The sequence below is a fragment of the Haemorhous mexicanus genome, chromosome 6, assembly GCF_027477595.1.
Source record: "Haemorhous mexicanus isolate bHaeMex1 chromosome 6, bHaeMex1.pri, whole genome shotgun sequence".
In the NCBI taxonomy this organism is placed as follows: domain Eukaryota; kingdom Metazoa; phylum Chordata; class Aves; order Passeriformes; family Fringillidae; genus Haemorhous; species Haemorhous mexicanus.
In genome coordinates, this window is record NC_082346.1 from 4,907,976 (window position 1) to 4,927,093 (window position 19,118).

General features: G+C 39.1%; 1 protein-coding gene across 3 annotated transcripts in view; it reads right to left on the reverse strand.

Annotated features, from left to right (window-relative positions):
- DNAJC24 (DnaJ heat shock protein family (Hsp40) member C24) overlaps positions 1-18,642 on the reverse strand; it is a 32,728-nt gene extending 14,086 nt beyond the window's left edge. The window contains exons 1-2 of one of the 3 annotated variants that reach the window (XM_059848364.1): positions 18,487-18,642; positions 17,211-17,384 (exon numbers count right to left, since the gene is read on the reverse strand). In XM_059848364.1, the coding sequence (XP_059704347.1) occupies positions 17,211-17,318 (108 nt within the window). In that variant the 5' untranslated portion in view covers positions 17,319-17,384; positions 18,487-18,642. The remainder of the gene's footprint in view (positions 1-17,210; positions 17,385-18,486) is intronic. The other 2 variants (XM_059848366.1, XM_059848365.1) reach the window with 2 other exon arrangements.
- Positions 18,643-19,118: the final 476 nt, after the last annotated feature.

The following is a 19,118-nucleotide window of genomic DNA, read 5'->3' on the forward strand; positions in this document are numbered from 1 at the left end:
AGAATTATGATTTCCACCCCACTATGAATTACCTTTTAAAAAAAAATTAATTCACAACCTGCACTACAACACCTTCTGGAATGTGTAAAAAAGATGTGTATTTATATGAAAAAATAAGCAGTGATGAAAGACACTCAGCAATGGTCAGGGAAGAGAAATTCAATCCAAACTTGACACAGAGAACACTCTTCCTATCTGGTGCAGGCACATTTTGATGAATGAAAGAACTGAATTAAAACTGTAGCCAGAAGAGATCTGAGCCATACAAAAGTGGTGTGCAAAGGGTTGGATGGACTGAAATGGCAGAGGTGGAAGTGGCCCTGGATAAACACAGGATGAGAGCAGGACACAGCACTGACAGCCCTGTCCTGGCACAGGGAGCTGGACACTGCTGCTCAGAACAGAAAATAAGGATGGGGAAAACATTGGCAGCAGCTGGATGAGGAGAGAAACCCAAGCCATTATTGCCCAGCCACATGGCCAGACTCAGGGCTGGGAATCCAAGAGGATGAAACTTTGACTCCTCATGGGAGCTGCACAGATTAACACCAAACAGTTTTGAATCCCATTATCAGTATTAGGGGGTTCAATCTATTTATTCTTTTATCAAAGCTCAATATCCAACAGGCAATATATTCACATTTCAGAATCAGAACTTCTGCCCCTCAGAGTATTAAGTCCAAACTTATTTTATTTAAAACACACTATGGCATTAAAAAAAGTTAAAATGGGTTTGAGCAAGCCTCATGCAAACAGCCTTGGTCTGTATCAAATTAAACAAATAATCATGCTGCACTTAGACAAAATGAACAAACCAGTACCAGTGTGTTCCTTGCAATACAATGAAGTTCATGCTTTTAACAGAGCAACAAGATCAAAATGCAGAAATTAATGTGAACATAAAAATCCCAAAATTGGGAGGTATTGGAAATTGGAAGCTGTTTAAAAACATTTGTCCTGCTTTATTCTACGTGTGCACGTTATCAGCTGTAATTGTCATTATCTACAGGTTAAGCAAATGAAGTCAGGACAAAACCTGTCAAGTGTTCTCATCTGACACATCCACAGGTCGATGTGAATCTGTCTGCACGTCACAGAGCCCATCATAACACTTCACATCACATTAAAAAGAAGCTGCAAGACAGCCAACATTAGGCAGAAAAATATTAACTGGCTATTTCCTATTTAACTTCTGACTGAGGCTGGATTCTTGTTACATTTCCCTGCCTTAGAAAAAAAAAAACAAACCACCTCAGTAAATTTAATGCCAGCCTGTTCTTAGGAGGAAACTCCTTTGCCCCTGCTCACAATATATGTAGTAAATACCACTTTTTACTGAGACTTGCCAATAAATCTCACCCCCTGACACAGTGTCTGTTCATACTCAGTTTTTGGCTGCTCTGCCACAAATGCCAACAAAGGGACCAATTAATGAAAACTTTCTTGATACATTCCCAGTGGATGAATGTCTGCCTTGCAGAAGGTACCTTGACAACATCCATCTCACACAGGCCAAATGGTTGCTCTGTGGTAGCAATTAAGACACCACCAGCCTTGGCTAGATTTAAACCAACAACCAAATCTGTGTAGGCCTGAACAAATGCTCATAGAAATCTGGAGAAATTAACTGCTAAACAAGGGCTGGATTGGGTCATATAATTGCATCCATTTCTCTGGTTATTTACAGACTATGAGGACACATTTTAGTGAGAAAGCAATTACAATTCCTAAAGCAAAATCTCTCAATCTGGCCACAATATGTAAGTCACATCTATAAATATCTAAGAAATCAACAACTATTTAAAATTATTTCAAAAATCAAAATATTATGGTAGGCTGACATTTCCTTTGTACTCAGTTTTTTTCTCTCAACAAAAAGACTCTGTTCAGTCTTCATCTTCCCAGAGCTCTGGCATCAAATTTGGACAATTAAGCCTAGTGCAGCATTCCTCCTCTTTCGAAAATTACATTTGGAGATGGAGTTTTGCTGCTTTGATCCAGAAGTGCTCATCAGAGGGACTCTTGCTGCAGACTGTGAGCAGGAGAGATCAGTGTGAGAGCTGCTGGGAAATCCCTGCCTCCACTGCAAAGTTCAGACTGGCTTTGGGGTTTTTTAAAATCCAGGGTACCCATCCTGAAATCTCTGTCCTCAGCCAGTTTAAAATGTGGCTGATCCAGGCCCCCAGCCCTCATGAACAAAGAATTCTGCTTCTATTGGCCTTGGGGCTCAATAAATTAATGTTTAAAGCTATCCAAGAAATTAAACTTCTGCATCTGAAACACTATCAGCTAAGTTAAACAGGGTGTAGGAGTGGGCTCCCCTCACCACCCCAAACCCTGCCAAAACTGCCCATTTCCAGTTCTGAACTGCCATTACTGGGCTTGCAGCAATATTTTCAAATCATGCAGCATGTCTTGAAAGTTCCAGATCAGCTGATAAAGCAGCAACATGCAAAGCTGAGCAGCCTCCCTGCTGGACACAGCCCAGAGAAGGAACCATACAATGCAATTACAACACTCTGAGAGCTTTTTAATTGCACCCCAAGTTAACACTTTGGCTAATTTTACCTCCATCACCACCTTGAACACTTTCAGCCACAAATCCCCATCAGCTTGTATCAGAATTAATCCCGGATGTGCTATAATATATCATATATGTTATATTTATAATATAGATAATATATTGTATATATTACATATATTGTATGTATTATATATAAAATATATTATGCACATTATACATATCATATAATATAAAATATATAAGATATAAGATATAATACAATGCAATATATACAAAATATTTTATGTATTATATATAATAAATATACATTAGTTACACATTATGTTATATTTATACATAATATATAAATATATAAAATAATAAATTTATTAAATATAAATGTATTAATAATAAATAAATAAATATAAAATTAAATAATAAATGTATATATTTATGTATAATACAATGCAATATATACAATATATATAACATATTTTATATCTTATATATAATAGATAAATATACATTATATTATATATTATGTTATATTTATATATACATTTATATATATATTTATAATATATTCTATCTTATACTTCATTATATATAAAATTAAAAAAAAAAAAAAATATATATATATATATATAAATACATATATATATATTAAAAATATATATATTTTATATAATATATCTTTTGCATGCCTATGTCAGCCCTAGGTGAGCACCCAGGCCTCCAAATGAGCATTTGCTCTGGTTTTTGTCAGGCTGGCTGCTGTGCTCTAGGGCCCAACTGTTCTTCTTGCACAATCCATTCTGGGATGGGTTTTAAATCAGAGCACAGGCCAAATGATCATTCATTTTTATTTCATTTATTAAACTGGAATTTGAGCTTTTGGCTAATAAAATCTAAGAAAAGCATGTTTTAGCCACCTGTGACAATCAGGGAAAAAGTGTCCAATGTGCACTTGGCCCCCATCCTGTGGCACTCACTGAAAGGTCACAGCAAGAAGCCACTTTCCAACTTCACCAGCTGAACTTGTAAAATTAGGGCAGGGTAAAGAAAATACACAAAAAAGAGAGGTTATTTACTCAATATATTAAAACAGGAAGATGTTTATCTCAGAAAAACAAAGAAATTTAAACTGCAGGAAAAAACGAGTTAGAAAAGATCTTTAATTTAACCATGTAAACATTAAACTTCTGTAATTGCAGGAGGAACTTCTGAATGACAAATGTGAATTAGTTAGCAATGTATTTATAAAAACGAATGGGAAAAACCCACTCATTACCAGTAAGTAAATAATTCTGGCATCCCACCTTTCTAGACTCAAAGTGCTTTTCAATTCACAAGTTTCACCTGAAAAACTCTGGAGCCCTGCTGTGTAACCCAAACCCAGCACTGTGGTGCTCTTCACTTAAAATCCTTTTGCTTGCCATTTGATCACAGGAGCCATCAGGAAATCTTGCTGCCCTTGTCTTTCTCTCTTGCTACACAGTTTTATTAAAAAAAAAAAAAAGAACACCCATTTGTAGGTGTAGCTTTTCCATTAAAAAATACCTGAGCAAACAGAAGGCTACATGACTTCAGAGCAAGGCATGGACAGAACACAGGGTTAAGAATTGGACATGTGCTCCTTCAGTGAAGGATGGAGCTGCCCCCAGGGTTGCAGTGGGAAGGGAAATATTTCAGCACTGAAGACTTCCTTCCTGGCTTTTCCACAGGTCTGTTTTGCATACAAAGATCTTGTACAGTTGCCACCCTGAGACAACACCACAGTGGCCAACATGGTCCATCAGGTACTAATTAGGGAGCATGTTCTGTCAACACTTTTCTGCTCTTCTTCCATTAATTGATCATCCTGCCCAATTAATACAATGCAACACAGGATTCTGGAATCCTTGAGATCCTCTACCTGGGAGAAGCAAGGATGAAGGGAACAAACACCCTCCCAGAAGGGTCACAAGGCAACTGCACTCGTCCAAGACCTGCAGTGACAATAATACCACTGAGCTAAGGTTAATTATGTTCCTTACCAACTTTCTCTTGAGCCTAAGATTGTTTTTTATCTTACAATAAAGATTAAAAGAAAAAAAAAAGCCCCAAACCTACTTCATCCAGCAGGCTGTATTATGTTTAGATGTGGTAACAGCTTATGAGAAGTAAGGGCTGCAAAACTAAACTCAGCTGGCCATTAACAGCATATTTATCACCAGAATTTTGTGCTTAATGTTATCACTGATAGGTACCACAGACCAAAAAATAAATCATGGACACACCCCAGCACACCAATCCCACCTCTGCACACGGGACAGGTGCCCCACAGCCAAAGCATAAATCAGCATTTCATCAAAACTGCGAGAAATCAAATACACCTTTTTTCCATTGATGAAACTGCACCGAGGACACCAAAGAGAAAAAGCCAAGGACAAAGCAGCTGCCAAATACAACACGCTACTGCCACCTAATGCTGAGCAGGGCACAGCAAAGCCCGGCTTTGTTCCTCTGCACTGCCCCAGCAAAGGGGCTAGGGCGAGCCACAAAGTTCACTGATCTTCTTCAATATTTGCTCCATCCCCTGCAGTCTTCCTAAACTGAACTGCTGGGATCGCAGACTTTCTTCTACACAGAGCAAGGAAAAAAAGGGAAAAAAAAAAAGAAAAAAAGGAAAGAAAAGAAGAAAAAAGAAAAAAAAAAGTCTTCCTAAACTGAACTGCCGGGATCGCAGACTTTCTTGTACACAGAGCAAGAAAAAATCGGAAAAAAAAGGAAAAAAAGAAAAAAAAAAGGAAAAAAAAGAAAAAAGGAAAGGAAAAAAGTCTTCCTAAACTGAACTGCTGGGATCGCAGCCTTTCTTGTACACAAAGCAAGAACAAAATAGGAAAAAAAAAAAGAAAAAAAAGGAAAAAAAAAAGGAAAAAAGAAAAAGTAGGAAAAAGAAAAGAAAAAAAAGAGAAAAAAATGGGAAAAAGAAAAGAAAAAAAGAAATAAAAAGAAAAGAAAAAAAAAAGAGAGGAGTGCTCTTATCTCAAACCAGCACAAACCAAGATGACTTTGAAGGTGCTTTTTCATTTTCACTGATGTTACAAAGCACTCTCTCCAAAATGTGGAACTTGTTCACTTCCATGAAAAGGATGATGCCAGGTTCTAAACTTGCCTTCCTAGTCCCCAGTCAGTCCTTGCAACATGCTCACTCAACGGGCAGAAGTTAGCAGGGAACTGCAAGGAGTCTCCTCTTCCACTTGCCAAGAGGAGAAGCAGAGTGAGGAGCTCCCTGTGACATTCAATCTTTTCATAGATTCAAACTTCCCCAGAGGATGTCAGTCCCAAGGCAGCTGGACAAAAGAGCAAGGAATTTATCTACCTGATTTATTACTTCAGTCCATCTCTTCTTCCTTTCTTCCCCCAAACACAAACAACTTTTGAGCTTTTGAACAGCTTTAGCTTTGCCCTACCTGATTTTGTTATCAGCCTTGGCACTAATGACAGCCTGCACTGCCCATCTCCAAGATGAGTCTTTCTCATGGGAAATGTTCCTCATTTGTGGAAAAATACAAGATGACTATTTCATTTTCCTTCTCATCTCTTAGAACTTACCTCTTCTATGGTTTTTTCCTAACATTTCTCATTGATCAGTTAGCTGGTGGAAATTGTGTGACAGTGTTCACAGGGGTCGCAGGATGAGGGACAAGACGAGAAAGTTGACTCCATGTTTCAGAAGGCTGATTTATTATTTTATGATATATATTATATTAAAACTATACTAAAAGAATAGAAGAAAGGATTTCATCAGAAGGCTGGCTAAGAATAGAAAAGGAATGAATAACAAAGGTTTGTCTCTGACCCAGCCAGTCTGGACAGCTGGACTGTGATTGGCCATTAATTAGAAACAACCAGATGAGACCAATCCCAGACCCACCTGTTGCATTCCACAGCAGCAGATAATCATTGTTTGCATTTTGTTCCTGAGGCCTCTCAGCTTCTCAGGAGGAAAAATCCTAAGGAAAGGATTTTTCAGAAAACATGTCGGTGACAGAAATTGTGCCCACTCTTGTCCCTTCTTCCTCCTTATAATCTGCCATGATCAAAACTATTGTGCAAGTATCAATCTTCCCACACAATATTCCACTGCTTGCATGTTTTACACACATTATTCATCTTTTCCATAACCTTCTGGCCAGAAATTACCACTGTACACACAACATCCAGCACAGCACACCTACACCTTTGTCTGAGACAAATAAAATCCACCAGAACAGAAATATTTCAGGTAACACTGTTGTTGCTATAGCTGTAACTATAAGGAAGTACTTGCTGTAACTCAAATATTTGCAGCAAAACATCCCCAAGACAGCACTCTGGAGGTAAAATGAAGTTCCCCCATACACTTTAGTTACTCATTACCCATAATTTTGAAAGAAAACACCCACAGACAACCCAAATTGGTTTGTTTTAAAACCAGCCAGAATTAAAAAAAAAAAAGAAGAAAAAAAAATTAGGATTAAATGTACACAGCAATGTGCAACAGGTATGCAGAACACAAAATGGGTGTTCACTGACAGCTGCACAGTGAAAACATAGGATGGGACTATCAATCCAGTGCAGCCAACTCTTGAAAATTACTGGACTCCTCAAAGTGCAATTAAAAAACCCCACAGACTAAATTACACTGCCACAAACTCATTAATTTCCACACTGGGTTTATTTTCTTTTTTTGAAGGTATCTTGCTTAAATATACTTAAAATGCAACTGTTTTTCTCATGGTACTGTAGCATCACCCTGCTACTTTGAACTTCCACACTCTTTGCTACTTTAGAGCCCTTCAGAGTAAAAAAATCAAGGGTAAAACTTTCTATTGATGGAAAAGAATATCAACTGTTGTTTGTATAAACAGAAGAAAACAATTCTTTGGCTAATGAAAATGAGGAGAAAAACCAGAAGCTATGGTTACCAAAAGGTACATTTTTAGAAACACTCTTTCATTTTCCTCTCTTTCCATGGCTCCTTATTTTCCTATGAAGAGTGACCCAAGAGCCTCAAGAGGTACTTCAAAAAGCCCTTTGAAAACTACACCATACAGCAGAAGAAGAAAAAACAACAGAAAATCCATCAAAAACCAGCAAAGGAATGAAGGGGGGGAAAAAACCACTTAAATTTACAGTAGTATAAAGGTAAAAATAGAAAGGGAATTTCAGATTTTTTCTAAATTTCTGGCTCCTATGCTCACAATTTACACCAATAATTTCACATTAAACAATGTTCTGTTGTTTAGGCATGGATTATTGTGGCCCTGGTCATATAATAACTCCAGAAAAACAAATGGTTAGGAAAACAGTTTAATGTGAAAGCAATCTCCCAAATCCTCTGTTTTATTATAGAAAAAAAAATCCAAACAAACAACAACCACAACAACAACAAAAACCCACTCCAGATAACCAAACTGAGCAGGGCTGTTTAAACTATTGAAACACTGGGGAGGAAAACCCTTCTGCAGGCAAAGCCAGGTACCCACAGCTACCCACTCAGCATTCCAAACCAAAGTGCCCCATTCATTTTCCAATTCTTTTGGAATACCTGAAAACAGCCTCCCAGCTTTAAGCATAATGCAAAAGAATCCAAGTCCCCAAGGCACTTCAGCTGCAGAGTACAGGACTTTTAAAAAATGAGTTATTAGCAACCAGAACTCCAACACTTGCACACCAAGGTTTTGATTTTTTGTTTTCTTGAAATGATTTCTTTCAGCTTTCCCCATCTCTGAGAGCAATACAGAATCCCTACAGTGTTTGAAGCCATTTGAGATCTCAAAATAACAGGTTTGGCCCTTGTTGAATTATAACGTTTAAAATGGACATAAAAAGCTACTTATTAACAGAATTTACTCAGCTGTGAAAACTAGTATTAAAAAAACAAAAACCAAAAAACAACCCAAAACACAGCAGAAAAAAAACCCTAACAACAGCAACAATAAATAAAAGTGAGCATTATTTCAAGAATTCATAGCCACAGTGACAGAACAATTCCAAACATAACTTATGGAATCACACACACTTAGAAATTAATTTGTATTGGATTTATTCATAGGCTTGAAGGATGTGTTCCTACCTGGACTGATCACCAGTTTGGTGTTCATTTAACTTCTGATCTGATATTTGATTTGGCAAATTTCTCCATTTGCAGCAAGGAAACAACTTTGGGAGCATGTCCCCACAACGCTGCAGGGACAGACTTTGAGGGGGAATCCAGGATATCCAGAATATTCTGCTCACCCACCAGAATTCACCACTGACCTCGGGGACAGTGGTATTTCATAAGACTCCATCTAGGCAGTCTGAGCATTTACACAACTGCCCCATTTCAGAAGGAGATGGAAAGGAAAAGTCAAAGCTTAGCAGCAAGGAATAATCTGAGTTTTCATCTCTTGAGTTTCAACAGCAGCATTTCCAGTGGGGGAATTTAACCCTTTTCTAACCCAGAGACGGGGTAACTGAGAGGTGTTTTAAAAACTTTTATTCCATTTTCAGTCTCATGTTGAAGGGTGAGACAATACAGATGTTACAATTCAAGGCATCACAATCAGCAGCCAATTATTTCCTAATTACAATACACTCTAAGTGTTTCTTGGCCTGTCAGCTTTTGCAGCACCATGCTGTAAATGCCTTAAAGCCAATCATCTAAAATGCCATCTTTCATAGTTCTGTTTCTCCAGAGTATCCAGTCTTATTTGCAAGGCCATCCTTTGAAACTTGTTTGTGTTTCCATTTCTCTCCCAGCAATGTCTGTCCTACTCCATGGCATTTCTAAGTCACCATTTCTATCTCAAAGTTTACATACAGATTCACATTTTGTGAGCTTTCTGTCAGGCTTTGAGAACTCCCTACAAACCCATTTCCCACATTCCAGGAGCCAGAGTTTCACTGGGAGAACCCTCCCAAGCCCATCCTTGGCACTGCCAAGCCTGGATTGCTCTGAGAGAAGGCAAGAATCTCTTGAAAGATCATCTCCTGCTCAGCCTCTCCTCAAAGACCTCATGAGTTACAATCTAATGTTCTGCCAAGGAAAGAAAAATGTTTTAGCTAAGATGCTGCTCAGCAAACTCATTCATCTTTACCTTCTCTGACTATGGACATTCTTAGGTCATAAATCCAAGCAAAACAGACTGAATTTTTTCATTATTGTCAGTGTAGTAGGAATAACAATGAAGGGTCAAGTTGGACAACACTCAGTCAATAGCTGGCAACTGACTTTTCAGCCTTGAAACACTACCTTTAATATACTGAAAATTAAATGTCAGAGAGTTTATCCAAATGACTGGCAGAGCACAAAAAGCTGAACTTTTTTTTCTGGAGCAATAAGCTACCCACAAAGTATCCTACAAGGCAAGCCTTCAGGTACATGAACTCACTTCTGCATTAAATCAGCTCAATGAGCTCATGTCTGCATTTGAGCTCAATGGGAGATGAGGAAGCATTTGTGATGCAGTGAGGCCAGGAGAAGATGGAGGGTGAGACAGTTACATCACTCAGATGGGGATTTTCTGACTCCAAAGTGTGAAAAGATGGAGGAAAGAAGGAACATGAGAATGTGTTGCTTAAACAAAATAATAATTTTATTATGCATTTCAAATAGAAGACAAAATTAGACACAGATTATTTATTTAAATAATAAAAAACTCATAAGTCTCCCAAAAACTGAATTTTACAGGTTAGTACATCACAGGACAATATTTGAAAAAATGTAATAACTATCTGAGATTCAACACAAACATGGTCAATTTTGTTTAACAGCCAAAAGAGATCCTTATATAAAAACAGCCATTGCAACATGATTGATTCTACCCTGAACTTCTATCACCCTTCATTCAGACCATTGTTTTGGACTTAGAGCTTCTTTAAATAACCAACCTAGTACTTACAATTTCTGAAATGGACACCTGAGTGCGTGGTCTGATTTGGAAATGCTGAACAGCTCAAGGTACTCCTGACTGTGGCTGCTCAAACATCAGAACAACCAGAACATTTGTGATAGAAAAGCTTTATGCTCCTCTTTGTAGCCTCCTTCTTTGTGCCTTAATTTGTATCTTTTTCTATGTGATTTTTATTTCAAACATTCTCATTAGAAATGAGATAAAAAGCACACTGCACAAAATTACTTTAACATGTCTTCAAAATGCTGGAAGAACATTTACAAATATTAAAGTACTATCTTTATGGCATTTAATAAACCACTAAAGATTTTATTTTTGATCAGAATTCTAATTTTGTACTGATTCAGGACATAGTGAATATTTGCGAGTATTGAACACCTTTCACAAAAAGTCTACCAAACAGAGTATAGATCCTTTTTTAAATATATGTTACAATGAATAACTTACATAACCAGGGCACAAAGTGTTCAAGAGAGGCATCAGATTCCTCTGCAGAGCACAAATGACATCAAAGGCCAAGCACATACTGGCCAATTCTCCCATTTCAATTGCCTGGTGCCCATTCTGTTGTGTATGAACCATAAATCTACAGAGGGTGAGGTACCAGAAGCTGCTCATTATAAGAAATGAACTGTAGACAATAACCCAGATGAAATTTAGAAATAATAATAAAAAAACTAACATTACTTTCAGAACTGGCTGAACTGCCTGAATAAGCAATTCACTATTTACTTGCTGGCTTATTTGGTTCTCACATTCTATGCAAGTTAAAGACAAAACTTCTTCTGCAGGGATATTCACACCCCAGGCACTTGTTAAAATTCACCTGCATCTTTAAAAAATCATTACACATTGCAATGTCAAGCAAACAAAAACCAACACCACAGTCAGGTGAATAAATCACACAACTCGGTTAAAACAGCAGCAGGACCATGACCTGGCTAATGAAGCTGTTTGAATTAGTGACTTCTCTAGCACTGAGCTTCACTTGGCACTACCTAGACTGACAAACTTCTCAAGTTGAAAATATGCCCCCTTCTTTTTATTTAAGTGGTAATTAGTAAATGAGATGTAGAGAACAGCTCAGAGTAAATCCACCCTGAGCATTGAAACAATAGTCCTTTGTGTTAAACTTGATGCTTATCTTCCTCTCTGTAGCTATTAGATTAACTCCATTGAACTTGTTCTGTTTATATTGTCAAATTACAAATCCATTTTCTACCAGTTAGGTGAAGTTAGAATTAGCTAAGCATGATGATCTCTTAAACACGTCTAACAAGTGTGCTGCTATTCAAATAAAAAAAAAACACACCTGCCCAAGGATATTGAAAGGGGAATACTTACACTGCCTGAATCTCATGAAAAGCATTATTATCAGACTTCCAATACAAAACTCACAGTGTTTTCATCTTTAAGTTTCAAATTCTCAACCTAAACTCAGCATGAAGTTCCTCAGTAGGCAGGTCCTTTCAGGAGTAATACTGAATTTTCCTTGCAACAAACGTGAAAAGAACAATCACAAAAAAGGAATGAGCAGCTCTTTCACTTTACATATATGACACCCTCTGCATTTCTTGTGATTGCAGAATTCAGATGAGTACAGAAATCAGTAACAGAGTTTTTGCTCTCCAGAAAATCTTGTCTTTCCTTTAAACATGTTCCATGGAATAAACTCTTCTTGAAGTAATTTTGCCTCATTAAATTAAATTTCTATTAATTTCCTTGGTTTGTGTTGCTGAGAGTCATTCTCACCTGTGCCTGATGCTCTGTTTGCAAATCTTCTACTCTTTCAAACAGATCAAGTGAGCACCTGAACACTCTGTATTTATATACACACACACCACCCCTTTTGATAAAAAAGATAATCTTTGTAACACTCTGTGTTAAGTGGCACATATTTGTAAGTGGCACATATATTTTATTTCCTTACCATATTAAAATAAGAGCTTCTTGCTGCTGCCTGCTCAAATTACATGGATTTTCTTTAAGATTAGGGCATACATTGTAACAGCAGCATATAATTTTCTTGCACAATAATTTTTTTCCAGTTGAAAGGTATCCTATAATATCATCAGCATCAACAGGAACAGACACCTGATTTTCAGCTAGACAAAGCTTATGTGTTTGGTGACTTTATTCCTGGTGAAAAGCAGTTTTCAGATATAAAGTAGCTACATAAAAATTCAAAAACAATCTGACAACTTATTCTTTGACAACAAAGTGCTAGAACAAAAGCAAATGCAAAATTGTGCCAAAAATAAGATGAGGGGTGTGTGGGGGGGTGTGTGTGTGTCCCCTGGATGTCCTATTTCTGTTGCTCTAATTTTATCTTCTATTGATTTTATACACATTGAGAAAAGGAACATAAGCACTGCCCTTCCTAAAAGCTGAATGGATTCCTTAAAAAAACCAAGCACAGAGCACAAAACCCATTTATCCATTGAAGAAATCACCTTGTTGAAACCAACATGTATGTAACTGGGGATAAAAGGCTGTGGATCCCAAATATCTCAACCCACCAGCACGTTCTGAGGACAGAAGATTAAAGACCTACTCCTACCACTTCAGCAAGACATTCATTTTCAGAATTTGCTGGATTCCATTCAGAGAATGGGAACTACAAGTCTTCTGTGCTTCAGAAAGCATTTCAGCACGAGTTTGTAAGAGCCAGCCAAGGAATCTCTGCTGGTTTCAAAGCACTCACTTGCTTTTTTTTCTCCTTTCAGAATTACTGGCTGGAGCTTTGTGCCAGAGTATGAACCTGCATACACAGAAGTTTTATTTTCTTCTAAAAGTAAGTTTTATATAGCACTGATAATGGCCCATTGCATCTTGTGCCCCAAAGTCTTTCATCTTCAGCTGCTACTGATCCTTACAGTAATACAGTATCAAGATGATATCCACTTATCAGTCACCTAAGTACACAAGAATTATTAGAAAAAAAAAGTAAGTTTAAAGGAAATTTTATAACATACTTAAATAATAAGAAGGTGTGGCAGGAAAAAAAATCCCTAGTTTTAGCCCAAACTCATTTTCTGTATCAAATTAATACTATTCTTAAGGACTGAACTGATATTATCTACAGTAAAATAATTCACTTGCATACATGTTGTGACCTGACCAAATTAAAAAAATGTATTTTTTAGTGCAGTAAAGAAAAATATATTCACTCCAGTAGGGTGTCTATGTACAGTTTTGTTCTGGGTTATTAACCTTTTCCATCTCCAACTTGTTAGAAATAATAAGAAGGGGTTTGCTTTTAAAAATTCACCAGTTTTAAGTAAATTTGCCCTGATGAAGTAATTCTTACACAGCTACAATTCAATCACTCTTAATTGTGTACTACTTTGTATTATTAAGGTAAATCCTGCGATTTAGCTGCAATTATAGTCATCTTTTGGATGACATATGGCAAGATCTCCAACTCTTTTTAGCTTTGGAAATTTTACATCTGCCTGTTCCTTCAAGATGCTAAGCATACATGTGTTGACAAATACAGAAAACAGCAGATGGCAAAAAGCAAATGCTCAACATGAAGCATTGGGGATCACTCGAAAAAGGCTTGGACTCAGAGATTTGCCATTTTTATTTTAACAGCAGAATTATGTTTATAAAAGAAATTCCACCACCTCTTCTGCTTGATGCTAAGTGTGATCAAAATATTCATGATTTCAGAATCAATGTCACATTAACTGCAGCTGGTTTCCAACATGCAAGTTGCTTTCCACACCTTTGGACTTAAGGCTATAAACACAACATAACCTTCAGGAGATTAACTTCTGCAGCTACATAAAAGTTGGAAACCATTCTGCACCAACCATAAAATTTGACATGGAATCTTTTATTTGAATCTTTTATTCCAGCTTCTAAAAAGCTGCATGTAGCTGCAAGCAGCCCTTGGCAATAGCAGTGCCACTTGTACCACCACCAGCAGAGAGCCCAAGGAGCAGCTGGGCACTTGGAGCAGAGAAGTTACCACAGTTTGGGGAGCAGAGAGTGACTTCATCTGAAAGGACACAGAAGGTGACACAATAGATCCAGCCAGGGCTGTACTTCTCACTAACAGGGAACAGTGGATGAGTAGGGAACAGCACCAGGATAAAACCAACATTTGGCACCACTCCCCTAATAAATCCAATATTTGGAAGTCCATAGCTCAGAAATCCCTGAATCACAGAGAACATGCCATGTGTTAACATTTCTGTGTTAACATGCCATGGCAGACTTTCAGCAAAGTCTTACAATTTTTCCAACCATGGAACCTCTCCAACTGAGGCACCTTCCCACTGTAAATAAGAGAAGATATGTGCTGTGGCCTCCAGTCTCTCCTACAGCCCATGGAGGTGCATAAAAACCTTGGTATTCTCATCAGCACCATGCTTTAAGAACCCCAGAGTGACTGGGGAGTGCTGCATCAGGATGGAGAGCATCAAGCAGAGCCTGTAACAGTTCAGCTAAAAGATGAGCACAGACAGGACATAAGGTAACAACCACAGACAGGCAGCAGATCTGCCTTGTAGGTGTTTTCCTAAATAAACATCAGTAAATATCTCTTTTTAGTCAGAGGGATCCATCACAGACACTAAAAGAAAAACAAAAAGAAGTATCTTCACTTTCTCTACCATTTCTTACTGACTTTTCAAATAATGAGCCCTAACCAATCAGGTTGGACACACACAGGTGCTAAAGAAATGCTTGTGTATCAAACCAATACTTCAATCTTCTGAAACTACAGTTAGAGATGTAGACACACAGCTGTAAACTTTGCTAATTCTCACTTCATACGCCCCAAAACAATGACATGAAATAACACTGAGGTACAGCTCCATAACACAACTGTAAAAACTTCACACAAGGAAGGGACTATGACAGTTTCACTTCTCTGAACAACTCCTGTAATTTTAACTCCATTATTATACATCATTTCATAGGCAAATATATTTTACAGTATTCAGTTTAAATTAGCCCCATCTGGACAGAAAAGGTATTTTAAACCATGGTCCCCTGACTACCATTAGGAACAAACAGACCTTTATTAATCTTTTACTCACATTTTACCAGCAATTCAATAGAACAAAACCATTAGGAGGTCCAAGGAAACAATGATTTCTATTCAAAATAGAACTAAGAAACTTGGCTTCCAAAGCCCTCTCCTAAGTTAGGATAATCAAAGTTTAATAATGAGAACCAAAGGATTTATGTCCAGAATCTGCACACAAACACCTTGCCAGGTGTAGAACTTAAGGCTAAGCACACCAATCAGTTTCAGGCAAAGAAATGAGCTCACAGGAGGCACTGGGAAGGAGGAGATGTACAGCAGGGGGTGCCTAGCAAATCCAGCTGAAGGATACCAAGATGTGTAAAACTGGAACACACTGGTGAATTGACCAAACTTTAAAACTGTTTTTATTGTGGTTAGAAAGAAAAATTAACAACCTTCCCTCCAAACCCATGAATGTACTTCAACTCCAACAAAAGTCACTCTCCTGGTCTTTGGCATTCTCTTTACCTCCCTTAAAAATCCCAACTTCTTATCACATTTATTTTGACACCTCAAACCACCTCAGATCTGCCATGCACGTGCTCCAACAAACACCCTGCCAATACTGGCAGCCTAGCTAGCAGCTTCCTCCAGAAAAGGGAGTTTTTCTACAAAAACTGAGATCTGCTTGCCTTTCTTCTTCCCTACAAAGTCACCAGCTTTTAAAAAACAGGAATTGTTACCTTGGGAATTCTATCTGTCTATAAAATTCAGATGAAAAGAGTCAACAGTACCAAAAAAGACACTACACTTTCCTCAGAAACCCAAGGCAGAGCACTTTTTCAGCAAAATGCCTGAATCCAAGGGAGGGAGTAAAACAGAATAACCAAGAATAATAACACAGAATAATCTGGTAAAGCTCTGAGATTCTAATGGACATACAGCAGCAGTGCAGAAAAAATTAGGGGAATTCACAGAATGTGAAGTCTTGATGCATGACCAAGAATACAACTCCACAAAAACTTATCAGAAGCTTTCCAATAAAATGAACATATTTTCCTCCTATTCATTTTTTATTTCATTACTGCTGACTATTAGGAAAGAAACTTCTTTTTTTGTGCACTCAAGGGTTGCATCTGATCAATCACAAAAACTGCAAAAACAAACCCTGCAACTATTACTTTATTGGTTTATAAAAATAACTTTGGTGTATTGTTGGAAGCCTGGATGCTGAGAATTTTAGACATTGTGTGCTGAAAGGCACAGATCCTCAAGAGAACACTGCATTTGACCTGAGGCCATGGAGAAGGCTTCCAAAATGGAATGACAGAACTGGGATTGTGGGTGTAGAGTTTGAATAGAAGTGTGTAATATCACAGGGTGGAAAATGTAGAGTTTAAGGGTTTAGAATATAGTAATATATATAAAGCAAGATGGAGGTTTTAGGGTGGAGGTTGATCCTTCACCTTCTTCTCCATAGCTTTGTGTGGTTTTGTGTAGCTGGATAAAAAAGTTCACGTTGCATGGTTGGTTATTGGGTTAAAAGTAAAAAAAAAATTTAGGTGTCATTTCTTAATTGGACAGTTTATCCTTAAAAGGACCTGTAGAGAGAGATACAGCTCCATTTTTAGTTTGCTAGAGTGAAGTGCTGTAGAACTCACAGTTTGTGAGACTGTAGAATAAGAACCCATAAAAATCTGAGTCTGAACAAAAAATACCTTCTCACACATTTAATCTTGACCCTGGCACAAAAGAAGCAAGGAATCCATCAGTGTATCCCAAAGACCAAATGCAGCCTTACCAACAGAGCAAGTTTTTGGTATTTCCTTTTCAGTTCTGCTGGGCTGTCTGAAGGTTTGGCCCCCAGGACCTTGTACCAGTCCTTCTGCTCCTTCCTTTCCAGGGCCATGGCCTGATGGGTTTGCAATCCCTTCCTCAGCACTGCCTTAGAAAATCAAATCCATGAAATCACAACCTGGAAGAGAAAGAAAAAAGGCAAAAACAAGGATGTGGCAAACTGCAGGATCACAGAACTGACTGTTCCCCTCAAGCACCTCTACACCATTGTATGAGAACTACTGTGCAAAAAAAGTTAAATTCACGTGGCCATTCCATCCCACAGCCTGTCAAATGTGAAATCATGTTTCCTATCCAAGTGCCTCAGCATATCCTATTCAGAAGCCATCCATACTTCTTTAAAAATAATTTTGTATGTAAAATGAACTGCTTAGAAACACCCCAGGTTACAGACACACCTTTAACACAGACACTTTTTAAAGCAAACTTTTGACTTTGAAGCAATACCGTACTTAACACATAAAAACATGAAGTACATAAAAGTGTGACATTTTTCAAAATGGGAATAAGATCCATGCAAGAAAACCCAAGAAAAGGTGTGTGTTTTTACAAAATGACTTTTTCTTCATCCTGCTGAGTAAGAAGTCAACTTTCTTAAAGCAGGAGAGCACGTAAAAGCAGATAAACAGAAATGAACCAAAATATACCGGGTTAGCAAAGGTCACTAAGCAAAACCTAACTAGTAATGTGGGTTTCAATTCTGGCCATTTTTCATCAAGTTAATGACCCAGAAAGGGAAAAAAAAAAAAATAAACAGGAGAACGAAGAGCCAGTAACAGAATGGCAATGCTTGAGCTTCATGCAGATTCTCTGGTGTGCTGGAATCCCAAGAACACTGCCAGTAGGCAAGAGCTTTGTAAATACACAAGCTCTATAACTATAAATTAATTCTGAAAAAAAAAAAAAAGGTTTGGGGTTTTTTCCCCCCCACTTCAGCACTAAAACTGCTTCGTGGTGAGGGGCACAGCACCGCGGTCCCTTCCTGCCCGCCCCGGGGCCGCGCTCTCCGGCACCGCTCCCCGCACAACCGCGGCGGGCGGCACCGGGAAGGCCGGGGCAGCCCGGCCAAGGCCGCGGCCTCGCACAGTGCTGCCGGAGCCCTCCCGCCGCCCTTCCCCGCAGCTCTGCAATTCCCCCCCCCCCGGTCCGGCCCGGTTCGGTCCGGTCCAGCCCGGACCTCTCGGTCCCTCCCTGGCCCCGCGGCCGCGCCGCGCTCCCACCTGTCCCGCACCATCCATGGCAGCGCACGCCTGACTCGTCCGGCGGGAAACACCCTCCTCTCCCCCGCTGAGCTTTACGCCTTGCAGCTCCGCCGGCGCCGCCTCGGCTGTTTCCAGCCGGGCAGTAGTGGCGCCGCACCGGCAGGAAGCGCGGCCCAACGCGTCTCCATGGCGACCGCGTCTCCCCCCGGCCCGGCCCGGCCCGGCCCGGCCCGGCCCCGCGCTCCGGCTGCCGGGGCTTCGCGCCGGGGAGGCACCGCTGGAGACACCGTCCCGTTGCCCTTCGCTCGCTGTGCGAGCCCCACAGCCGCTCTCCCCGCAGGGACTCCGCCTCCCGCCCGACCCCGCAGGCGGAGCGCGACAGCCCGGGCTGCCGGCCTCGGCTCCGGAGTGGGGAGGTGGTTTGTTCATTCTGTGGGATGTTTGTGCCGAAGGAGAAGGAAGAACGTGCTCTTGGTGAAAAAAAAAAAAAAAAAGGTCAAGCTCTGGAAGCAGGTTTTAATGATTTAAAGACGTTTCCTCATTAGAAACAAACAAAAAGAAAGAAACCACAAAACTCCTTACACCCCCAGCCCGCCCCTAAAAATACGAAAACGGCGCAAGCAAAACCCCATGACCACCGCAAAAAAACA